We start from the raw sequence: 26,749 nt of genomic DNA, 5'->3' as shown, positions 1-26,749 counted from the left end.
TGTTAGTTTAAGTAAATTCACTGAAGTTGTTACCAGCCAGGCTTAGGAACCAAGGATGAAGAACTGAGAGAAAAAGAAGGAAACACAATCGACAGAAACATCAAATGCATCTTTAGTGCAAGTGTTATTATAAACTAATACACTCACTGTTAAAGCATTTCATTAGAAGATGCTGCTGTGATGTACAGAAGACTAACCAACAACCTTAAAATCTTAGACACAAATTTGTGACAAATAATAACATTGTTTTGACTATAGTGGCTTTCAAGGCCATACAAATAACCTTAAAAACAGCAGCCGTGCCACCAAAGGCTACAATATCATCTGTGTTAGAACATCAAGTAACCAAAGCATGTCTTTTTGAAAAAACAACTAGGGCTGGGCGATATATCACCTATTCACCAAAAATGGTTGACTGATATACACACATTGGGGGCAGCAATATAAATAATTAAAGAAATTAATACTTTCATTCATTGAGGCTGCTGAAAATCTAGCTTTGCCATTACAGGAATAAATTACATTGGGTGTATTCAAGCTTTTGACTGGTTGTGTATCTATATTTTATACCACAGGGTTGAATGCTTGATTCTGATTGGTTGACAATAATTGACAATATTTTCCAGTAAATGCACAGCTAAAGTAGTTTAAGTAGTTTCTTGATTGCAGTACACTTCGATATGGATATACTTCACCAAATTATTTCAGAGACTTGCAGCCTACCACAGCAAAAGAACCAAAAAACACAAAGACATTGAAATAAATGACAAACAATACTACAAAAATGACAATTTCTTTTATTATCTATGGAAAGCATGCTCTTTCTCCCTCCCATGCACAAACTTAGTCCCAAATGGCACATTTCATGTTTACTTGCAGTTTTGCTGCACTTGTGCAAGACTGTAGGGTGACCCATTTGTCATTTTAGGTTTCAGCCTTTGCAGCCGATATGTGCCCTTGATGCGCAGACTTCTACCCGACACTCAAATCGGCATTACATCACAAGGGTGCAGACTTGGAGGAAAATCGCAAGGGCTTCCATTTGGGACAGTGCCTTACAATCTCTCTCATACACAAAAACTTCTCAGGCCCAACCATGACTTTCTCAATGAAACAGTTTCCCCAGTGAAAAGCTACAGTATGTGACATTTCTCAGTAGCGGGGTTGTAATGTAATTTTTTTTTAAGTAGTTCAACTTACAGCTTCACTATTAGTAGAGACGTTACAGCCGAATGCAACTGACAGCAGCACAGACTCAGGTAATTCACACACACACTTAATGTCTCTCAATCTCTAAACATTACATATCAATGGCTCAATCCTCCTTTACTAGATCTAAAAAGGAAAAAAAACCTGAAAAATGTCTTGAGGTGCAGTAACCGTACAAGCAAAATAATTGATTTCAGACAGTGAATTATGTAAGGGATAATCCACGGCTAGCCATGCATTAAAGGATTTTAATGCACGACGTAGAGGCGAAGAACCACCCGACGCGAAGCGGAGGGTGGTTGCCTCTACGAAGTGCATTAAAATTCTTTAATGCATGGCTAGCCGTGGATTATCCCGCTTATACCTTGGTTATTTGCCAAGTTAAAAATAAGTTAAAGCTCCAATATGTAGGAATTTTGTAATAAAATTTCCAAAAATAACTTGCACAGTGTGATATATTTCCTCCAGTTGTGTACTCACAATATCTCAAAAGTCTCCAAAGATTTTTTATTTCAGAGAAATTCCGATTTTAAATAACTGGCCGTCCCGGAAAAGAAATGTCGCGCCTCAGTGACGCAATATCCCTTTTTTCCGGTGTGGACCATGTGATAGGATATTCCACCACACCGGATTTTTTTTTTTTTTTTTTTTTACAACAACTTTATTGAGTTTTTTTTTTCTTATCACAATAAACAATAAAGACGTCTGACAAAGAATAAAAAAAGAATAAAATAAAAAATATGACCCACCACACCGGAATATCGCATGGTCAAATGCGGAAGTGGTGGTTAAAGCGTTATAGCCATAGACTGTATGGTTATAGCTGTTATGGATCACGAACTCTTTGGCGAGTATGGAAGTGCCAACAAAACGAAAGCGTCCATATTCGGATACACTCAGACTGTGTGACAAACGGAGGAATAAAACCCAGATAAATATCGGCCAGGCGTTTTCGAGATGGAGAGAGCTGCGCGTCAATCTTGGACTTGACCGAGACTCTGGTCTCGCGAGTGTATTGATAGACAGGTAAGACATGCAACTGTCAATAAAAGCACTTATAAACAAAGTTATATTGCTCTTTGTACTTTGGTAAGGCTTTTTATCACGTGTGGTGACCGAGCTTATGGCAGTACAATTAAATACAATCGGATATGATGTTAAAAAAATATATTTAGTCATTACTTGCAAATGTTCGTTCAAATTTACTTTTAGATATTGGTTTGAACACGTTACACAACACGGCATTAACCATAAAAACGTAAAACTGGACAACATTAACCAAACAAATCATTTGACAAATAGCTGTATGTTGTAACGGGATAATATAGCATAACATTTCACGTTCCTTGCAGTTCATTAATTATGATGAAATAAAATAATACGATCAGACATACAGGTAATACAAAAACGAATAAATTACCTCATCCGTGATCATGATTCATTAATTCCATTTAGATACATCGCTAGATGGTGAAAACGCATTAAAAAAAAACGACATCTCCCATCGTCACCTCCTTCATAGCGTCATCAAGCTTCACCTTTGTTATTGTTGAAACTGCGCCCTCTTGTGGTCAAATACCAAAGTCGCATACTGGAGCTTTAAAGCTGTAACTGATGTTTAGGCTACAGTGTATATTTTTAACAGACGTGTAAAAATGACGGTTATTTCTTAAGTTAGGGCTCGTCAGTTCTTGCACTCCGTCCGCTTTAAATAAAGTAGAGCCATCGGATTGCTTTTATTTGAATGAATTCACATTTATTTAAATTCATTATTAAAAGAGAGAGACAGAGAACTGAAGGAGAAGGAACAGAGAGAGAGAGAGATGCGTGCGCGAGTTACCTGTGTGCGTCGATCTCTTCTTTAAAGTCTAGCAGCTACAGTCCCCTCGTTGCTTAAGCATATAGCTAACTTAATGATTCTTTAATGGATTTATTACAATTATTTATGAATGACAGGCAACACTGACACAAATTAAACGATATTCAAAAATCATCCATTTCGTTTCCATATGAGTCTCTCACTCTGCTTGCAAGTGTATCTGTGTTACTATGGTTACTAATGTAGTGGATTAATTTCGAACTGTAATCAAACTGACTGGAACTACCTGTGCATTAAACGGTTTTACTGCACACCTTCCAGCCAATCAGAATCGAGTATTTAAACAGCCCATGGTATAAAAAATAATAATGCACAACGAGGTGGTAATGCAGGCACAATGTGGTATATATTGCCATTGGCATTTAAACTCGGAATGAAATAAAAATTTATTCAGTAGCGGTTTTTGGCACGGGCGAACCAGGCAATCGCCCGGGGCGGCATTTTTTTGGGGGGGCGGCGCCGCCGGCACGAGCAGAAAAAAAAAATCTGCGGCGCGAAGCGGTTTTCTATTATCTATCATTCCACTGTGTGGAGAATTGGCAAATTTGCGCCCCCTGCAGCTGCCCCTGCGGAGGCGCGGGCGCGGATGACAGTTCACCTCTGGGTCTCTCCCAAATGGAACGGACAAGAGGGGGGAACGGGGGATCCATATAGTTATCTAAGTCAGTCACACCTCGACTTTCTTCCAAATAACGCACATTTCATTCATAATATTATAAATACAGGCCTCTATATTTCCTGCACATTTTTGTTTTTCTGAATTGTCTGAATGGCTAGTAAAAATAGGTAATACAAAACGATTACTTGGTCACCACCACCAAGGTGAATTGGTTTAGTCTTGACTCGTCGTAAGCATAGATATTATATATAAACTTTATATATGATATCTATGGTCGTGAGTGACAGTTGGTATGGGGGGTATCAGGGGAAATCTGTTGATTGTCGATGTTGAGTGGCAAATAAGAGATGGACAAGAAAGGTCAAAGGCATCAGGTGCCCAATGTAGAAACGAGCGAAAGATAAAGGTATACAACCATGTTTTCTCTATGATTACGGTATCCATGTCATGAATGAAGGGGCAATATTAATTGGTGGGTATAACTCTTATGTGTTAGCCTTTTTGCTATGATTCTTGCTATGCTTAACAATAATTCGGTTTTAACTCAAACACGAGATCTAATTTCACCATAATATTGTGCTTTGCAACAAAACTGTAACAAGTTCAGTTATTACACTGCAAAAAATGCTTTTCTTACTTAGTATTTTTGTCTTGTTTCCAGTCCAAATATCAAACATTTCTTAAATAAATATGCATAACATTATTTTACTAAAGTAGTAAAATGACATAAGATATTAAGTCTTGCTTTCTGGGGAAATAAATAAAAATTGAGTTTTTGTTTAAAACAAGCTAAACATGATCTTCCAATGGGGTAAGATAAATTATGTAGTGTGGGGGGGCGCGCTCGCCCAGGGTGTAATTCAATGTAGAACCGCCACTGAATTCATTTGATCTATTTTCTAAATGCATGTTAAAGATCTTATTGTGAACAATTCATCAATGCATAAGTTCAATTTTTTGACCTTGTAATGTTCCATTTAAAATGCCATAACTGGGCCTTCCAGTGAAATGGCAGACTTCTCTCTAGTGACGTATGCAGACTTCTCCAGTCATTTAATCAAGCTCACGTTCATCTGCCTCCACTTTTGAGTGCAATGTACATCTCAAAATCCAAACAACAACAGATCCATAGAACCAAGTCTCCGCTCTTTTTCAATAATTCGTTAAACTCTGATGTACGTCACCATACAGAAGAATAGATTTTTTGCTACTTCCATGTCGTTGCGCCTGTAATACTATGCCCAGCCCTAATTGCAACTACTAAAAAGTAAAAATTACTTGACCATACCTGATGTTGGAGAGGAAGGCCCAGTCGTGTTGGTAACGCCAGGTTTGGAGTTCATATGATCCACCTCTGAAACACAGGAGAACAGCCAATGAAGATTGGCTGGACAACTAAATGATGTGTACTGAAGCATAGATCAATGACAGAACACTTTCTTCTGGAAGTACATTTCTCAATCAATTTTGCTAAAGAGACTTTAAATGGCATTTCTACTTCCAGCACCCTCCTGATCTCTAGATAAAAGACTGTATGCGTGGTACCTTGCTTACTGACAGGAGCACTGACAGACTGCTGCAACTTCTCATTGATTAATTCCACACATTCACTGGGAAAGAAGCCAACCTGAGGAAAAGAGAGGGGAACACAGAGCTCAAAGACGTCAGTGTTACAGAAGATGGCCTATATCAAGTCTTGAGGTTTAGACTGGTACCTGGAATCCATGCTTTCCTCTCCACCACGTGGTGTCCTCTTTGGGTGGCATGTCAATCACTGACAAAATATCACCAACCTTTAGAAAGAGGAACAAAGACACATACACGCGATTAACATGCAAACTGACAGACGCATCTAGTAATAGAAATATGCAAATTACTTGTGCACCAAGGGTGTCAAAAAACTTATAACAGGATGATGATTGAGGTCATATTTTTCAACAGCTAGAATCATGTGTACTGTAGACAAAAAAAATTAATATATTCCCATCACAATCAGATTCACAGTTCTTTTCAAAAGCACCGTTGCATGCCGAAATACACTTTGACCCAAATTTTAAAAAGAGGAAGGGGAAAAAAAATATCAGTTCCTATCTCACACTAGAGAGCAGAAAGAGAAAGAATCAAGCCTGAGAGGAGAGAAAACAGAAAAAGTCCAAAGAAGAAACTAAAAAGGGAAGGTTTGTCAAGATAAATGTTGATGTTGCCTAAATGTTTCAAATTCAACAGACAGACACAGCATAACTAAGCAGTTGTTAAAATGCTTTAAGTGGTAGCTAGGTCATTTCTAAGTGGCTGTTAAGTTGTTCTAGGTAGGTGCCAAGGCATTGCTAGGTGTTTGCAAAAGATTTAAGCGTGGATGCTAGGGGTTTCGACAGACATGAAGATTAGACAGACAGTGTTACTAAGTAGCTGATAAGATGAGTGCTAGGTTGTTGTGGGTGGTTGCTAAGGCTTTACTAGGTGGTTACAAAGGGTTGCTAGAACATTCAACAGACTCAAAAGCTGCTTTTCCACTGTCGGGCCGAACAGTTATAACAACGGTAAGGAATGGTTTCCGCTTGAGCCTTGTTCAGCATGGCACGATTACAAACCGTTTTTGGCCCGGAATTCTTAGCTAACTGTGCTGGTAGAATGCGTGTAGTAAAGACATAGATAAATACAGCAGTGCTAATGTGCTTGATTTGATTGCTAGGATGTTTCTAGGTGGCTGTTAGGTTGTTCTGAGTGGTTCTTAAGGCTTTGATAGGTAGTTGAAAAGGGATTGAGAGAGATTGCTAGTGTATTTGAGAGATCTGAAGAATCGAAAGAGACATAAATACAGCATTACTAAGTAGTTGCCAAGGTCCTTGGCATGGTAGCTAAGGTGTTTCTAGGTGGCTGTTAGTATGTTCCTGGTGGTTGCTAAGGCATTACCATGTAGTTAAGGAGAGGTTGCCAGAGCACTGCTATGAGATTACAGCTAGCTAGATGGATCAGTTTGAAAAAAATATGTCATACATACTGTATGTAAAAGATTTGAAGAGTAACAGAAAGGAAAAGAGACAGAGAGAAGGGACGTCAATGTGTTCTAAGTTTGGGTCACCCCAATTTCTGGCCCAGAAAGAGACGCTGTATATGGAGCAGCGTATAGGGAGGGGGGACAGGAATAGACCTGACAGATGAGAAAGAAAAGGAGGAAGAGCAGAGAGAACAAAACTTTGTCCTAGGACCAGGCAGGCTGTGCATGCATGTGCAGAATAAGGACAGAACGAGAAAGAGAGAGAACTCAAACTGGGTACAAGGTCTTTTGGAAGAGTATGGAGTTTATGCTGTAGTTTGATTTGCAGCACTGAACAGAACAAGCAGTAAGTCTTGTTTATTTTGGGGCAGTCATGGCCAAATGGTTAGAGTCAGACTGGTAACCTAAAGGTTGCGGGTTTGATTCTCAATACTGGCAGGAAATGACTGAGGTGCCCTTGAGCAAGGCACCTAACCCCCAATCGCTCCCTGGGTGCCTCAGTAAAATTGGCTGGCTGGGTGTGTGTCCATTGTTTGCAGTGTGTGTGTGTGTGTGTGTTCACAACTCACTACTTCTAGTGTGTGTGTGCACTAACTTGGATGGGTTAAATGCCGAGGACAAATTCTGAGTATGGGTCACTTTCACTTCATTTAAAATATTGAATTCTTTCATATCTCCCATCTCACTGTCCTGTTCGAAAAAGGAAATGCATCAACATAAGAAAAAAAGTAAGTGGTCTGAGTACCTCAATGGAGATCTCATCGCTAGCCTGGGCAGTGTAGCGCTTGATGACGTGAGCAGCAGCGATGGCAGGAACGTTTAAAGACGCTTCTTCTTTCAGCAGGAACCTGTTGCCATGGTTGTCAATCTGCAATGATTATAAAAAGCAATAAGCTGTAATACTGCAATCTCACAGCAAAATTCAGAGCAGGGTCCGAAATTAACTTTTTGGCTCACCTGCCACGGGGACTGGTAGATGAAAAAATCCACCAGCCAAGCATATTTTTTACCGGCCAAAATAATAAACAGCCTTTTTTTTTGTCACATATACATTCATTCAAGTACTTTTAATTGAGATTATAAGGTAGGCAAATTATGTTGAATACAAACGTAAAAAATTGTCCAGAGCAAAATTTGAAATGTATAATAAAAAAAAAAATCTTGCTGGAGTTTAAAAAAGAAAAAACTATATATGATCAAATTATATGAAATATTACTATCATTGGGGTGAAATCTTTTTTTTTTTTTTTTTTTTTTTGTCAGTTTTGTTTCCTGACTCATGTGGAAGGGAAGGCAGAACGTCCTCGGTTAAGTTACTTACGTAACCTCGGTTCCCTGAGAGATAAGGGAACGAGTATTGCGTTGCAAACGCTATGAGAAAACTAATTTTATCGAGAAAAGAACGGCCAATATGTAACTTAAAGCAGAAGCAGCCTGGCCAGCGGCGGAGTATGCACGATCCGCGAGTGCTGAAGACGCTCTGCACGGCTTTTTTGGGGCGACCGCTTCTTCCAGTGGCGGGAGCTTCACATATCCTTTTTCCTCAGCGCCGTCAACAGATAGAGCGTTAACTGTACGTACACACCGCCGCCGACTTGAGCTGCAAAGAAGCTCTGTCAAAAAGTACGGGGAAGCTTGACGCTTGTCCGCTCTGAATAGTGAGTGCGCGCGCGCGGCCGGGGCTCACTCACTCGCGCGCGCGCTCTCTCTCTCTCTCTCTCTCTCTCTCTCTCTCTCTCTGCTCGGAGGCAGAAGAGCGCGTGCGCGCTGACAATTTTATTATTTTGGTATGAACATTCACCCATGCATTCACCCGCCACTGTGGCGGATAGCCTTTTGAGATATACTCGCCAAACGGAAAACCTACCCGCATTTGGCGCTTGGCGGGTGTTAATTTCGGACCCTGATTCAGAGTGATTAAATTTACCTTTGAAGAACAACAGATACAGCCATGTTTTTACAAAGAAATATAAAATGTTGAGATTTGAGATCTGGTAAGAAAAATGGCAAGTAAAAATTACAAAAAATGCATAAATCTCCTGTTATACTTCAGTACTTAAAGGCACACTAAGCAGTTTCCGTTTTTCTCAAACAGCGACCTCTAGAGTCGCTGTGGAGTACTTGTATTTAACGTTACTGTCGTAAATACCACTCACGCAGAGCCGTCTCTGCACTCTTCTGACCATGCTTTCTTCGTCGACTCTGCCATGATTCACGTCTGAAATTGCGTGCTAGTGTCTTCCATAGAGGAGGCTTCATATGTTGTTGATGTATGTGACGTACAGCAAGTCGTGATTCTAGCGAGATTTTTTGGGGTGCACCTTGCATTGCTGGTTTTGCCAGCGGCGTCCCCCCCTCCTGCTTTGCTATCGGGATGATTCGTCCTACTATGAGTTCGATTACCATCGAAATGATTTCGAAGCTGTTATATTAAGATACAAATCTTGCATAGTGTGCCTTTAATGCTCATCATTCCAAACTTGTATGACTGATTTTCTTATGTGGAACATTAAAGGAGATATTATCAGAATTTTTTTTGTTAATACAATGGAAGTCAATGGGCTGCAATTCTTCAAAATAACATTTTATATTTCACAGAAGAAAAAATGCAAATAGGTTTGGAACGAAATGAGGGCGAGTGAACGATGACATTTTCATTATTGGGTGAACTCCTATTAAATAGGTTTCTTTTAGATTTCAGTTCTAATCTACTCTAATATATGTTTGCGGTCTTATCTCTCCTCTGTTTGCCTCTCACCTCCATCCAGGAGAGAACCGGCCCACAGTTCAGCTTATTGTCCACAATCATTGAGAGGCGGTTCAGATACTCCGACAAAAGTGGTGTGAAGATCTGCGTGAATAACATGCATGTTCAAACGGCAAATTCATTCAGTAATCAAACACTATTCAAAGATATCACATAAGAAGTTTGATTTAAAGCAATGTTCTAGGTTCAATACAAGCTAAGATCAACTGAAAATATCAATCTTTTTTAAATTAAAATATTTTCTGTTTTGGGTCAGTAATATATATATATTTTTTTACTCAGCAAGGAAGTAATAAATGATCAAAAGTGACACTATATAAAGACATTTATAATGAGGAATTAATACTGTTCTTTTAAAATTTCTATTAATCAAAAATAATCCTTGAAAAAAAATGATCATTGTCCACAAAAACATTAAGCAGCATTTTCTAATTATTAACTATTTTTAACCTTGATTGAAATGATTTATGAAGGATCATGTGACACTGAAAACTGGAGTAATGATAGCTGTAAATTCATCTTTGCCATCACCAGAATAAATAAAAATTTTAATTGTATATTTTAAATTGTAATAATATTCCACAATATTTCAGCTTCTGTATCTAATGGTAATTACAGACTACAAGATTTAAATATAGTCTCATGATACATGAAAGAAAGAGAAAAATAACTAAAATTGACATGTGAAAGATAAAGCGGTATCTTTCCCAGCACTGTCCCTAAGGGTCCGGACACCAACCTACATAACTGGCCGACGACCTCAAAACTGAGCAGCTAACTCTGTTAGCGGTACAATATGCGATACGTTGAAGCTAAATGAGATAAGCATTAGTATCCAGTGTAGTCAAGCTCACCTCCACCCGTTCTCCGATCTCGCAGAGCGCGGGCAGGACCAAGAGCTGCGAGTAACGGCGGTCGTAAATGCACTGATGCAGATGGGCGTCCAGCGTCCGGAACTCTTCGTACGAACGCCGTACCATCCACGTCTTACCCTAGATTTCAGAGAAGGAGAGAGAGTAGGGGGACGAGGGGCAGAGAGAGAGGAGAGAGAGAGAATCGAGGCAGGGGGGAAGTCAACAAACAAGATGCCAGCAGAAGAGAGGAAGATGCTAAACAAGGTGTAGTGCACTGACTTTGGTCACGTTCAATTCGATCAGTTGTGTTTTATTTGAGGCTGTAGCAGGAGGGGCTGTGTATTATTAGCACTGACTGAGGCATGTGCGCCCACTCACCTGGCAGGACACCTGCACAAGGAAAACCAGATCTTTGGCACTGCCCGAGGTCCAGCTGGCATCGCTCTGCTCGTTGGCAAACTGAAGCTGAAGGTGTAAAGAGCAGACATTAACTCATGAAGGTGTGAAGAAGTGCACATACACAAACATTTAAAGGCAATGCTCATGGTCCTGCATTGTCGTGCAAGACTAGAAATAACCAAGCAGTATGTTGCCAGAACAACCAGTTGACTAGCACTGTATCAGACATGTTACATGGAGAAAGTGAATGTTTATCATCAACTGTGTACATCTCAGTGGGTGTTATTTCATCATACACCTGGATTCCACTGTAATCGGAGTTTATGTACGAGTTTCCAGGTTGCAAGTCTAATTTTAAGCAGCGTTCGATCGCACACTTCTAGTAGGATGTTGGAAAATCCAATTCAAGCTGAAAGTAACAGCATAAACATGTTTCGAATTGCAGTGATTACCCGTTTAAGACCATGCTACTCGCGTTTTATGAGATTTAGGTACTCTCAAACACATGATCGTTTATGAGAAGCTGGGAACATCCCTTCACAATAATTCAGTCACTGAAATGCTGTTTCATATCCCTGAAGCATGTGCAAACTTCCTCATCGCCTCAAATAATGAGAGTGATCAGTGAGATGTAAGTGGTCATACCATTTTATTCAAAGGTACTTGTTTTTCAAAAGTTTAGGGTCAGTAAGATTTTTGCTTAGGTTTTTTTAAGCTTTTTAATACTTCACAATATTCCTGTTTTTACTGTATTTTTTATCAAATAACTGCAGGCTTGGTGAGCATTAGAGACTTCTTTTTAAAAACATAAAATAAAATAAAACTTAATTACTCCAAACTTTTGACCGGTAGTATGCAAGTAAAATATATGAATCATCATATACCATGGTATTACATGGAAGATAGCATAGCATGGTGATAGTATGGTACATGGGCATTAAAATCATTTTGCAACAGCACAGAGAGGAGAGGAGAGGCACTTTCTGCTTCACAGGGTCAGATCAGAAAACATGTAAAGGTCTTTTATTTTTCTCTTTTCTTTAGGGGGTTTAAACACTAATGAGTCGGACTCCCACTCCAGTCATGCTGTGCGGTCAGTGCGCTCCAGGTGCTCTTGAGTGTGTGTGTGTGTGTGTGTGTGTGTGTGTGTGTATACAGCTCTCTGCCATCATAAACACAAAATGGGTATATAAGCAGCACAAACAAAAAACAATACCACAGGGATAGTGAAATGCATTTTGAAAATGGAAGTCTATCATTGTAAATGTAAACCCTCTTCAACTGATCACAAATTTTAGACTGGCTTCAGATCATTCAAAGCACAGATCATTGTGTGACCGGCAGTTTATATGAGAAGAGCTCTGACATACTCCAGTGTATCTGTGAATCAAATAGAAGTAATTGTTTCCTCTTTCCTTTCAGAGTACACAAACACAGAATCTGGAACAGTGTGTGTGTGTGAGTGTGTTATTGAAGGTCACAAAGTGAGGCTGTATCAGCCCTGGAGATATTCTGGCTGTATGCTGATATCTGCTTGTTTCTTCTTAATAACCCTAAATGTTCAACTCTAACTAAGATGAAACCTGACAACTAAACATGTACATTACTAACACAAACAATAAATAGACATTTTCATTGATGTTCTTAGTGTTATTGTTCACAATTCACTAGTTTATGTTATCTTTATTTATAATGTATTATCTTAATTTAGGTAGAGAGCTAAGAAACCTCTGCTCAACAAGACAATATCTTACCTCGATAGAACCGAAGTCCACATTTTCATAGTGAAAATGAGCACAGTCAATAAGCTTGGGGAAGTGACCTTTCACAACAGAAAGCCTGGAACCACAAGAAAACAAGCAAATGAGTTAACACACCATATACTTTCATCACAGAGTAGCAATGAGATTAAAGTAGTGAATTTAAAACCGTTTAACTTGTCTGGTTAATCAAATTAGTCATTATGGCAAGTGGCACTATAACTATTGTTCAGTCTTAGGATTTTCGCCAGGAAAACAAAACAACACAGTGATAATACCAGGGCATTGATAAGTCTGTGGCATTTTTCTGAGCTTTGCACAGGAATGTACTACGCACATTTTCTTCAGATCTAGTTTGCATTTTCAAGTTACAGAGAATGTAGAAGCACTCCAGGGCAGTTTTCAGTAAGGCACTCATGAACACCACAGGGAAACTCTGCATCCCATTATCAGTTATTTCAGAGGGAAGTGAAATCAAGTACTTCCTGTTTTACAGTGTGTTCAGAGCTGGACAAACCTGAAACTGAACTCATCCTGACAGCAACACTTTTTAACTATTAAACTAAAATATAGTCAGTCTCTTTTGTGTCTAAACCCTATAAGCCTGTTTTACTCTTGAGGGTCAGGACTAACAGGTCAAGTGGGTGTGGTTACTAAGTTGGCACCTTAGTCTCGAAAGACTCGAAAGTCTTGAAAGCTGATTTAAGATAGGGACCTATGATTTCTGTGACGCAGAAAACGCAGACAGAATTTTGGAATCCAGTCTTAGAAATATAATTGAAGGTATAATGTGGAATGTCACAAACTTTCCATTTCATTTGATAAAACTATCCTCAGATACATTAATCCTACAGAAGAATTAATTATGATAGAAATATATTGCTATTATGCAGTAGAATTAACTTATCAAAGTAATAACAACAATAGTTTATTGAAACTATTTTCATCCATGTTTGATTTTAAAAAGTAAACCTCTGTTGTGCAGCACTTTGTTTCCCAAAAATGCAAAATTTTCATTTGATTACATTTTAAAAGGTTAACTGAATTGTCAACATTTTATGAATTAATTTGATATCTAATTTGATGAATACATTTATATTAACTCATAAAACAAAGAATCCAATAAAACTATTTAAAAAAACCTGACATTTCTGAAAACATTAAAAAAATTCATGTTACATTTTAATAATTTAGTAAATTAAGTTTCCTGAACTCAATTGATTAGACATCCTTTTTTGATCATTAAAATGTAATTAAAAAAATGTAAACTATTGAAACGGAATCCAGAAAATGTAAACGGTAAATAGAATTTGGGGAAAAAGAAAACTGATTTCATATGGCCCTATTTAACACCATTTGAACAAACCAAACTCTGACATCAAAAGGAGATGTGTTTGCACCAAACTCTAGTTTAAAAACACCCTAAATGACTGTACTGATAGAGAGATGTGTCGTTTCTCACCTTTTGCTCATCTTCCCCTTCAAGTTGGCAGTGGTGCCCACCGATCGGGTCCCAGGCTCCCCAGAACTGTCCAGATTATCAGTGCTCCGAGCCTGAAGACCGATGAAGGAGAACAGAAGAAAACGTTTTTATGCTCTGATGGGTTTACCATTCATACTACTGTACATCACAAAGATCAAAGTCATCGCCAAGTCAGCCAAATAATGAATCATCTGAAGGACAGTCAACAGCTCACATACTTTGGAGAAAATGGATTACAAAATCCTTAAATCAACAGTGATCATACAGTACAGAGATAATTCTCGGAGGATTCAGATCACTTTAATTTAAATGTTCAAATCACACTCGGAAAGGCGCTAAGGGAGCAGCAAGCAGCTTGTGAAGCGACCCAGACGTCGTCTGCTGACCTCTGGTCTCATTTGGAATAAAAGCCAAGCATTTACTTCAAACACTCTTAAAATAGGTGATCAGTGTAGATTGGCATGGGTTTCAATTCACTGTTTATTCACTGGACGTGACCATTGGTGTGACGTGAGCCAAGTGGCCATTTTGAATCTCTATGGGAAATGAGTAGCAGGTTTGGGATTTGGGATTGAAGGAGGTGACAAGAACATAAACAATATAAGAAAAGATCAACATCATGTAAATAAAAGTTTTTAAAAAAGTGAGACAGCCAATCACGTCGAGGTGACAAGGTCCACCACAAATGTTGCTATCATAGTGCTGGAGTTTCTAGAGGGTTTGATTACCATTTTTTATGTATATATTTTTTTTAAATATATATTTTATTAGGCTATTTCCAATTCTGTATGTATACTTTGGGCCTTCAGAAATTAAAATTAAATTTTTATAAATCAAGTCAAGTTTTTACAATGTGCTTTACAGAAAGTCAAACATATATATAATGTGCAGCTCTAAAAAGTTCAGTGCAGACACTTCCAGGATTACAACAGGGCTCTGGGCCGAAGAGCAAGAGCTGAGTACACACCGGATGCTTCCTCCCTTATTAGAGCTTTTTATGCTTGTCTTTGATGAATCAAAGCCCTGGCGAATTATGGCTCAGTCATGCAGATTAGTTCTGATAACAGCAGACCTGTCAGGATGACTGTTTGAGTTTCATCCACTTGACAGGCAGTTTCGCTTGAAACATTGCTACGGGAGCATTTGGTTGCGAGACAGCACTTCCCTGATCCCCTCGGGGAACAACAGATCTCTGCAGTCTTCCTTTAGGTTTACACAACACCAATAGTCACGGATGAGTTCAAGCACAGGAATGAGGGACGACAAGAGTGGATTTGTCTACTGTTTTATCCAATGCAATCTTGTTTACTTCCGCAAAAGAGTTGCAAATTAGGATAGGCCAGCTTTATTGAGAAGCTAATCATTTTAGAGGCGATGATCAGATGTACTGTAAGCTTTGTACATGTGGCGGTACAGGAGAAATTAGATGCTGGGCACTTCTGTCACACTTACCTTTATTGCTAGCTGCTCCCCCCTGGGCAAGAAACCTTTAGAGATGGTCAGTGGTGCATAAGCATATTAAGGTTATTAAGGATTTAACCTCTACTGTACAGTTAAGCAAGCAGATGTGTGTGACTTTAAAAAAATCTAATCTATTCCCATATAGCCCTAATGATAATAATAAATCCCTTAGTATGTGTGCTTACTTCTATAACTATGCTGCAAAAAGCAAAAGCACTGATGTCCTGTAAACAAATATTGTGTTTAGATTTGCATGCTGCATCTCTTATAGAGGAGACAAGGAAGCAAAGCTGAAAACACTGATACCAGACCTCAAGATACAATCACTTCTGTCAAACTTTATCTGACTGCAAGCCCACACACAGCTCCTGATAGCTAGCAAATAATATTGTGTTTGTTGAAACTTCTTACAAAAACTAGAACCATGAAAACTAGCCCTGAAAAAATATTTTGTTACTTTAAAAACAAAAGCGATCAGAAGCTATAAATGTTCACTAACAACTCAAAATTATAGATAAAATTATCTTATATAATAAAATATTTTTTATACTCATTCCCAAACTAAAAATAGCTGTTTTTCGAAAAATACAAACAAAGTAAAAACTATTTATCAACAGGTAATGCCGAGTTCACACTGCACGATTTTCATAGTCGGGTCACTGTTCTTTTCTCACTGTGTGACTATGTGGGGAAGCATTCAGTTGCTGCTGTATTCACACTGCACGATGGATCAGCGACAGGAGGTTTCACACTGATTGACTTTACAATAGGAAGAATAACCGACAACTTCTGTCAGTCGCAAATCTACGTTTCACAACCAAACACATGTCAGAAGTGATCAGGAATGCAAGATCATATCATACGTGCGTGAGACCGGAGTTCTCACGCGAGACTGAAATTGTTATTAAAAATTATAGCCTGCAAGAAGCTTGCGATCCAAATTGTCTGTGCGCTGATATGCAGTGAAAAGGAGAAAAAGAAAACAGATTATGCAAGAGGAAATGGTTGGGGAGACGAGGGGGGCAAGGATTGTGTTCTGCAAAGAGAATTGGGGGTAAATAAATAATTGTGCAATGTGCTGCTGTTGCTGCTGGTCAACCAAATGATTGTGCTTTGTTTCTGTTTGATATAATTGTAAATGTATCTATTAAAATACTGATATTGTGGTCTATAACTCCTCCCCGAACTTCCCGCTGCCCTGTATCTTACTCTCTCATTGGTTGTAAGGTCATCGCCGATGTAGTTTTCAGTCAGAACACATTTCACACAGCAGGATTTTGTCAGGGATTGTCTCAGATCACGTCTTTGATCATTCACACTGCTTGATTGTCACTCGCGTGAACGAGCACCGATTTGTCTATGATTTCGGGCATATGTCGGCGATCTCCCGAAACCTGTTGGCGAATGAAAATCGGGCCTAAAATCGTTCAGTGTGAACTCGGCATAATTCTGAATTCTCTGCATAATTCTGAAATTCATAAAACTGAAACTAAACAGAAATTTTCAAATACAATCCAAAATAAAAACCACATTGTATTTAGGTTTAACCGGCCATTATTTCGTTTTTTTACTGGCTATTTTTTATAAAATACAAAAAAAATATACATTTATGGATATGAAAATAATTCAAAATACAAAATAGTGAAACTAAAACTAATACTAGTGCTTGAATTCAATAAAAAAATAAAAAATAAAATAAAATAAAAATTATACAAAAACCTTAATTAAATAAATAAAAAACTATTTAACAGGTCAAACTGATCAAAACTTAAATTAAATTTACAAATTCAATACAACAAAAACAAAAACTTTCCAATGAGAACCAATAGAATTATATCTAAAAGAAACTGAGGTATTGTTTTCAAAAATATTATAGCCCTGCTCCATATGATTAAAAGTCAAATGTTCGTTCCGACCCAACCTCCTCCCAGCTCCCCAGCTTTCCATTCAGCTTTGGACTGAGCACACATTCCTCAATCTGATGATAACCTTCACAGCACATGGCTTGAGGATCGGCTTGAGGATAAGCTGAGATCTCAGAGGAGAGATGTCGGCCAAATCAGCGACAGTGAGAAGAGCTGCCTGCCATTGACTATAAATCAGTGGACATATATTGCACACTTACACCGCCGTGCACAGCCCTGTCTGAAGAGGTTTAACTGGAGTCACACTGATTGTGTGTCAGTCATTATTACACAAAGATGCACACCACGTTTCCTCTCAGTCCATGATTGACATTTGGGTTTTCAAGATAGTGGAGTAACATTCCTGGAGCAAAAGCAGCATTTTTAAACACCGTCATGTATCTTGCTTATAACTGACAACATTCACTGCCGAAATAACTTTTGTTCCATTGCCTTAATATAAATAAAACAGACTGAAATCAAAATTGACCCCATTTACATTATTAATAAATGTCCCAGGTCTTATTGAACATGATTCATCAATCTTTCATGAAAATATAAATGTGTTTTTCCAACTGAAATGACTTTCTGCTAACATTAAGGATGGGGAAAAATAATATTAAATCATAATTTTGAATATAGACTGAAGGAAAATATGAATAATGCTAAACCGCAAAAGTGTTTGCCAGGAAGTTGCAATGCTGTTGCTAGGTTGTACTGGATGGTTGCTTGGCCCAAGTCTCTAATGTAATTTTAGCCTCTAGATATGGTTTAGGGTTCGTCAAATCCCAAACCATGAGGATAAGCAATAGTCATGGTGATGCTTGGCTAGGTTTCACTCGGAATTACGCCACATCACAGAAGCTAAATTTGTTGTGAATGCCATTCAATCAAGTTGTCTTTAAAGGTCTGGTCTAACATGCAAAGAGGAAACATAAAAGTACACTACCACTGAACAGTTTGGGGTCAGCACAATTTTTAAAAAGAAATGAATACTTTTATTCAGCAAGGATGCATTAAATTGATCAAGAGTGACAGTAAAGACATTTACAAAAGTTACAATTTCTGTTTCAAATAAATGCTGCTCTTTAAAACTATATTCATACAAAAATATTAAAGCAGCATAACTGTTTTCAACATCAATAATAAGAAATGTTTGAGCTTTAAATCAGCATATTGGAATGATTTCCGAAGGATTATGTGACTGAAGACTGGAGTAATGATGCTGAAAAATCAGCTTTGATCACAGGAATAAATTACATTTTAAAGTATATTCACATAGAAAACAGTTTTTAAAAAAATATTATTATCATCTCACATTTGATATTTTTTACTATATTTTTATACAAATAAATGCAGCCTTGGTGAGCATAAGAGACTTCTTTCCAAAGCAACAACAAAAATCTAACCATGCCCAAACTTTTGAACAGTAGTGTAGCATAATATTATAATATAATGTAATATAATTTAATATATGCTTAAAAACCCTCAGTTGCAAATGAAATAAAAAGAACATAAAATCTTTTGTCTGCTCAACAATGACAAAGAGATGAATCTATGTTGAATGCAGCTGGTAGATGTATCATTAAATCTCATTCGATCCAAGTTTCATTGCACATTGTGTGCTGAAACCACATGACTCGCCCATCCAGCTGTGAAAGCTCCTGATCACAGTGCTGAAAAAAACTCAAAAAAGCAGTGTGCTCTTATTCAACCCACAATAAAGACTACATTTCAAACTTCAAGTGTTCCTCATCCAAGGCTACGAGTGCTGCGTGTAGTGACAGTAAACGCAGCTGGTTTCAGCCAAGGCCACGGTCATGTTATGCAAACACACACCTGTCGGACCCGCTGGAGGATTTACAGCAAACAACGCACCTGGCGGCTGGCATACGGGCTCACCTGAGATAAACCTGTGATGGAAACATGCTAATGAACCACGGTGACCTAGTGCACCTCTTCTCTGCTGTACGACTAGTTTCTACCACATAAAGCCTGGAAAAATGCAGGTCCTGCCGTCTCTCTTCTGGTAACCTCATACGCGTTCTCCATGACTGGTTTATGTTTCTCTGACAGACACTTTTGAACACAACACAAGCTGCTCTTGACAGCTGCTTCAAATCTTAAACTTTAAATACATACAAACCACACACAAATCAGTAATCTATTACCCGACCAACCAATTAAACCCTAAGAAAGCGGGGTAAATATTTCCACAAAATACTGAATCGTCCTTTATCATAGATTGGTTCATACCTTGAGCACTCTCTTCCTCTTGAACATTTCTTCTGCAGATGATACCTTGACGCAGAAGTCTGGAGGTCAACAAGGTCAAGTCCTAGCCACACGTTAGCTGTCATCACCTCCCTAGGTCATCGCTTCACCAATTCAGGTGCATCAATGTTCATTCTGGTCTCTAATCCTGCCGTCGGACCCTCTAGAGATGGGTGGGCTTTCCTTGGTGATTCTCGTAAGCGCAAAAGCACTCTTTCTTCACATACTCGTCTATCTTGCCTTTCTTATCGTCTCGGACACACAAAACGCGCACATTCAGAGGCACCTGTTGAATATTTGATGTGGTGATCTGAACGCTGGGTTTACGCCAGGCCTCTGCGGCTCCTCAGCTGTTCGCAGGAAGAGGAGGGCTGCTCGTATGACAGAGCATTTGTGCCGTTCTCTCCACTGGTTTTTGGACATGTTAGGGATGTTCAGGCACCCTTTTCTAGGTGCGCCCTGACAGTTCAATATACGGGTACAACAGGTCACATAACTGACGGTTCGGATCGCATTCCGGTTTTTGAGTCACGGATCGGATCATTTTTCAGATCAGCAAAAATTAGGAGTTGAGACGATTAAAACGAAATTTGCTTTCCATGTAAAGAACACTTTAAGTACTTTGATACCACAGCAAAAGTATATAGCCTAACTAATAAAAATTAAAGGCAAGTAAACAGTCAGTAATACAATAAGAAATATACACAAATTACAAGTATTCAGGATAGGGATGCTCTGATCAGGATTTTTACATCCGATACAAACTGCCTGGCCTATTTCTTGTCATCATGATCGGCCAATACCGATCCTGATCCTGATAATTTAAGCTTTATAAGTGATATGGAAGCTATCTGTTGACTGTCACTGTTAACCCTTACATCCTGAAGGTATTTTTAATGATTTCACGTCTAACTGGCATACTTAAAAGTAATGGCTTGCAACTCTACAAAAAAACAACAACAAGGTATCAAGTACATTTGACTTCAAACTCATTTGATAGAAAACCTTTCAAATTTTCAAGAAAATAGATTTTGATCATGTTTGGAGGTTCTTATGTTACATCACGGCTGAGAAAAGCGCAAAAAAGTGATGCAACAAAGTTATCTATCTTGTAATTATTCATGCTTGACATGATGACTATCAGAAAGTATATATGACTGACAAGTCATAAAACGTTGTAGGGCTGCAACAAACGATTATTTTGATAATCGATTAATCTAACGATTATTAGAACGATTAATCGACTAATCGTCGATTATTTCGCCGACTAATCAGTAAGTTTGGAACGATTATTCAGCCTTTTCAATTTGTTAAAACACTGAGTTATACATATTCTAACTATAATATAAAAAAAGAAAATCACTTCAGCTTTTGAAATGGTTGGTTTAATGAACTTTGAGTCAACTAAACAGGTCATTCTCTTTAAGTTTTCAGATTTCTGTCCAACTCAAATCACACACAAATGCAAAAAGCATTGGTTAAATATTCGGTTCTCTTTCAATAAAAAAAATGAACAAAAAAAATTATCAGCTGCATTACAGACAAACTTAAACTGCAAACAATTATTATAAGAACACAATTTAAAAAAAAAATTGACAGCTGAGCTGACAGAGACATTCTCATTCACCTTTTAATTTACAGTATAAAAAATCAACAGACATGATATTCTTCATAACATCTCTTTTGTAAGTCTTCATGAATATGGAACAAAATACAGGCAAGTGATAAGACTGTAATAACTAATAGTTACAATAATAAAAACAGCCCTGAATCCTAAGCTCGATCAAGCTTTATTCTATGCAAAAATAATCATCACATTACTGTAATTATATTATTATTGTTAATATTATTGCTATTATTAGTAGTATTGCATTCTCTAAAAAGAGATTTACTGCTAGTTATTTACGTTAGCTCCAGCTGGAGAACATTCACCTCTCACCGGCTCGTCTCGTGCCGGGTTTTTCCTCTTTAAGTGCTTTAACATTCATGTTGTGCTCCCGTGAAAAGCAAGTTACGCCTTGCATGTATTGCACACGACAGCATTCTTGGTTTGAAGTTTTGTGAAACTTTCACACACCTAAGTTAGCTAGTTCGGATTCGTTTGCACTCCGTCATAATTCGCGCTGTGTTTTCTTCTACCGCAATAGCATTTGTAACGGCTGCATTACACTCTAGCGCTACAGCGCCGTAGCGGTCAAATCGCGATATTGCAGGCCCTTACATTAGGTCACGTGGGATCAAACGACTACTCGACAACAAAGATATTTGTCGACAATGTCGACTAATCGTTTCAGCCCTAAAACGTTGCAGACGTCTGTTTACGGTTTTACGTTAAGTTTGTGAAATCGGCCAAATTTAGTGACTCAAGAACAAAAAAAGAACATTGTTTCATCCATCAGAATTAACTGGATAAAAAAAACAAAAAAATGGTTTTACATTCCAGAATGTGTTCAATTGGTTGGAGAAGGGATGACATCAGCCGAAAAGACACAATAAGACCAGAAACATGTATTAAGAAGATAAAGAGGGTCAGTTTTGATTTCAGGGTTCAACTTTTAAATGAGATCACTATATCTGTATCTTTCCATCTGAAATAAATGGCTTGCCCTTCTATAGGCCAGAAAAGAAAGAAAAGAAAATGTAATCTGAACATGGATATTTACACATCCCAATAAAAAGTCTGGCATCCTGATCACTCACAGTCCATTCTGGTCATCCAGTCACCGGTGATGTTGATACTATGCACAGTTTACCTGTCTTTTGACCAGCTTTGCAAAAGATATGCACACAGACAACTCACAAACAAGGGCTTTTTCAACTCAGTCAGAGGTAAGACACAGAAGGAAAGGCAAAAAATGCACACAGATCACGAAACATGCACAACACACAAGACATAATAATGAGTCTCATTCACTAACCATGTATACGCATGTATTTCTGTGTACAACATGTGTTTAAGCAGTTTTTGTGTGAAAATTATAGGCTATTAAATAAAAGTTCAGTTTTATCACTTAGGCTAAATTTTATTTGAAATTCACAAAATTTTGATATATTGAAAATATGAAATCATATGCAGAGACTGACAAATGTTTATAGAGCAGAGGTTTACAAAAGCCCTTGTGTGAACATGGGTGTGTGTTATGCTAATCACTTCCTGTAGACACACCGTTCCTGATTAAGAATGATCTGGAATTATCAACAGTAAGCAATTATGAGTGAATGAGACTCAATAAAAAACAAAAATTACATGCACGGTAAGAGTTTAGGCAGGGATGGGTTCAAACACTGTTATTCATCAAAAGCATCTTAATCATCTTAATACAGCATTTATCATTTTACTATTCCTCTTTCTCAGTTCATAACTGTACAAACAGTTCAGTCAGAGTTGATCCCATCCTGTGCGTGAAGTGCGTTTGGTTGCGGAGCGGCACTTACCGGACATGTCCGCCAGGCTCATCGCTCTCACAAACATGGCGCATTTCCGAACCCACTGGGGTCCTGACACTTGACACAGAAAAGGAGAATAAAGGCCATTTAATATCAGCCATTAGTCTGCACTATAAACTCATACACACAATGACCTGCTAATGTCCAAACACTGGATTTTGAAAATGCATGAATGAGTCGGCATTATAACAAGATCAGCAAAATACAGTGAGAAAGGCTTATATTAAAGAAAGTTATACGGCAAAAAGCAAATGTGCAACTAGTGCACAGCAAGGAATAGGCTAATTCTCAAGTTTCCCCAGTATAGTTTTATTCACCTCAATCAGTTTAAAACTGTATTTTAGCACCACAAATATTTTACTATCATGACATTTATATGTTTGTCTGGTCGGCAAGAGAAATAAAAACTGAAACTGTAAAGATATGAAAGGCCTTTACAAGGTCAGCCTCATGTAGAGCTGAACTACAGACAGCCGTAAACAAACACAAAGAATCCATGAGACCTCCAGGCAGGAATTCTCTGGTATGGGGAGTATTCTGCAACCATGGCAACGAGTGATGTAGGAATGGAGTGTGTTTTTGTAGGGAGCATTTTTTGGCCCGTGTGAGAGTTACGCTAAGTTCAGCCAGTTGAAGACTTTAAGGCCAAAAAACAACTTTAACTCAAGTACACGAACATGAATGCTTGGCCAAGGCATTGCAAGCCCGCTGTTCCGATGTACATAATGAACATACGTTATTGAGTTACTCCGGTGGTAACAAACCTCAGTATATTAGTTTATTTAACTTGCTCAGCAAGAATGTCTTCAATCTGGTGCTGTGCAAGGACCATTAGTTGACCTGAAAGAGCAAACTGACCAAAAGAGGATTCATTTATGCTAATTACCGCTATTGTTTTTTTTTGCAATGTTGATAATGCTAGGACAAATATAATAATACTATGTATGCGTTTACTTTACGTACTTGCTTAGTGAAAATTCAAGACTTAGTCCCCAAACAGCCAAAACTAAAGAAAAAAGGAGTGCTGGGTGAGAGTCCTCAACTCTATTTAAGGAGTTTAATCAGAATAATCACTTCAGAAGATATGCACTATATCAATGGCTTAAGTTAACTCTTTCCCAACCATTGACGGAATTTTCTGTCATTAATAACACAACACTTCCTTGCCATTGACTGAATTTTCCAGGAATCCATGTTTTCACTGCTATACGGTAGAGGGCACAATCTCAGGATCAAAACACAGGCTAAGAAGAAGCAGAAACGAGCAATAGAAGCACTGCTTATGTACATTGTAGGCTTTGACAAAAATGTGATTTTCTCAGCTTTTTGTTCAAAATGTTGTTGTTTTTTAATGAAACTTACACACATTCAAGTGTAGATAAAACAAAAAGATGCATAAAGCTAGAATAAAATGTTTTTTGTTGTAGTTTTGTTTAAAAGGTGAGGATCTGTTATTTTGTTTGATATAGCCTATTGCTTTATACCTCCTATAGAAGGTTTAATATGCTAGAAGAAACACTCAAACAAAAAAAAAATCTAATAAATAAAAATAAAATGTATTTATTTATTATTTTTATTAAATTTTTGTTTGTATAAATAAATAAATAAATATATAAATATAAATATATAAATATATATATATATATATATATATATATATATATATATATATATATATATATATATATATATATATATATATATAAAAAGAACAAAAAAAATCCTACTAGAGATTAACTTAAAATTCAGTATATACAATCTTACTTGACTATTACATCATTCTTAAAAGATTCTTATAAATAAGATTATAAGTTATAATAGAATTATAATAGAAACTAAATCAGCAACCCCTTTCCTTGCCAAGCTTTTACCAAAAATAGGCATTACCTCATACTATTTAAATACAAACATACTTTGTGTATCTTGGTACCAGTGCATTTTTACCAAGGGAATGGTTGTGGGTCACCATAGTAAAGCTGCTAGCAATTGTCAGCTGTCATCTTAACGTGACCGAATTATGCTGATATATAGAGTAGAGCGAGAGAGGCTTATTATAGCGAAGTCGTGCTGTCAAAGTCCGTACCATCATGTGGGCAGCGTCTCTATAGTAACAGCGCTGGCTTTAGCCATGGAGAAAGGCTCAATGTGTGCGTGTGTGTAAAGGGTGAAACCACATGGCTGTTAAATAAAGAAACCAGGATAGATGTAGAGAGCGAAATATTCAAATGAACAGTGGGCTGTGTTTGTGTAAGTGTCACACAGTGTGTGTGGTGTCCCTGGTAATAACCACGCGAGAAACTAGGTGCAGCTCAGGCTGTGTCCAGTAAAGCACACGCTATGAAGTCTGCTTGTAGGTGCGCTGGATAAAATGGGTCACACACACACTATTATTGTCACTTCCTCCCGCAGTCTCACTGTGCTGTCGGAGTAGTTCTGCTGTACACACACAGACACGCGCACGTATACACTAAACTGCCATTTGACCTTACGAGCAGGAGTGTAAATATTTGCTCTGACAGTAGCACAAAAATATTAAGCACAACTGTTTTTAACATTGATAAATGTTTCTTGAGCAGCAAATCAGCATATTAGAATGATTTCTGAAGGATAATGTGACACTGAAGACTGGAGTAATGAGGCTGAAAATTCAGCTTTGCAACAAAGTAATAAATTACATCTTAAAATATATTAAAACAAAAAACAATTGTTTAAAATTGTAATAATATTTCACAATATTATTGTTTTTACTGTATTTTTAGTGAGCATAAGTGACTTCTTTCAACAGTAAAGAACGTTTTTCCTAAAGAGGTTTAATTCATTGGTATAAATCAATCAATTCATAACCATTCAAATCAAATTAACGATTGAAATGCAATGCATCATTATTATATATATATATATATATATATATATATATATATATATATATATATATATATATATATATATATATATATATATTATACTACAGGGCCGTTGAATGCTTGAATCTGATTGGTTGACGAACGTTCTAAGGTGTGCATTATTTTCAGGGAAACGCACAGCTAAAGTAGTTCCAGGCAGGTCTTGACCGCATTACAGTTCCATATCACTTCGCATAGTTAACGGTAATAACGGAAAATAGGATACAATTCATAACAAGAAAAAACATTTAGCTACATGCGCTTGATCTGGAATTTTCAATGTCTAGCTACACAATCAATGGAAACATGCGGTTTAATTTGAATAAATAAAGTATATAGTCCTATCTATAATCAATAGAAAACTAAACTGAATATAGGCTAAATAAATGGATAGTCCTGCAGCACGGATTATTATTGCAGATAATATAACAAATAAATAATTATTCATAGGCCTAACTTGTTAAAAGGGCTTTGTGTTTCATTTATTTGGCTAGTCTGTCATCTGTCAATAATAGAAAAAAAGAGAATGAATTTGAATTAATTAAAAGGAATTGAATTAATAAATAAATAATAATATTGACGCACATGCCTTTCTGTCTCATTATTGCAACATCTCTCTCTAATAACTGCATTAATAACTGGGGACACACTTTAAGGCCGGTTATGAATGTAATTTGATGACTGATCATGCCCAAATGCGTGTTCAGTGCGTTCAGTCTGTGTTCAAAGTCTGTGTTTAAAATCTGCTGCAATGAAAACAGCCAGAGAATGCGTCAGCTAGTCATGTGTCCC

General features: G+C 37.6%; 1 protein-coding gene across 7 annotated transcripts in view; it reads right to left on the bottom strand.

Annotated features, from left to right (window-relative positions):
* arhgap33 (Rho GTPase activating protein 33) overlaps positions 1–26,749 on the bottom strand; it is a 61,820-nt gene that overhangs the window by 18,986 nt on the left and 16,085 nt on the right. For 3 of the 7 annotated variants that reach the window (XM_081389505.1, XM_081389502.1, XM_081389506.1), the window contains exons 2-13: positions 23,043–23,111; positions 15,421–15,455; positions 13,948–14,039; positions 12,480–12,564; positions 10,705–10,791; positions 10,327–10,464; positions 9,464–9,556; positions 7,451–7,573; positions 5,423–5,500; positions 5,253–5,334; positions 4,996–5,061; positions 34–63 (exon numbers count right to left, since the gene is read on the bottom strand). In XM_081389505.1, the coding sequence (XP_081245631.1) occupies positions 34–63; positions 4,996–5,061; positions 5,253–5,334; positions 5,423–5,500; positions 7,451–7,573; positions 9,464–9,556; positions 10,327–10,464; positions 10,705–10,791; positions 12,480–12,564; positions 13,948–14,039; positions 15,421–15,455; positions 23,043–23,111 (978 nt within the window). The remainder of the gene's footprint in view (positions 1–33; positions 64–4,995; positions 5,062–5,252; positions 5,335–5,422; positions 5,501–7,450; positions 7,574–9,463; positions 9,557–10,326; positions 10,465–10,704; positions 10,792–12,479; positions 12,565–13,947; positions 14,040–15,420; positions 15,456–23,042; positions 23,112–26,749) is intronic. The other 4 variants (XM_081389503.1, XM_081389508.1, XM_081389504.1 and 1 more) reach the window with 4 other exon arrangements.

The sequence above is a fragment of the Scardinius erythrophthalmus genome (assembly GCF_964197995.2).
Source record: "Scardinius erythrophthalmus genome assembly, chromosome: 16".
NCBI lineage: Eukaryota > Metazoa > Chordata > Actinopteri > Cypriniformes > Leuciscidae > Scardinius > Scardinius erythrophthalmus.
This window is presented reverse-complemented; position numbering and strand designations above follow the sequence as displayed.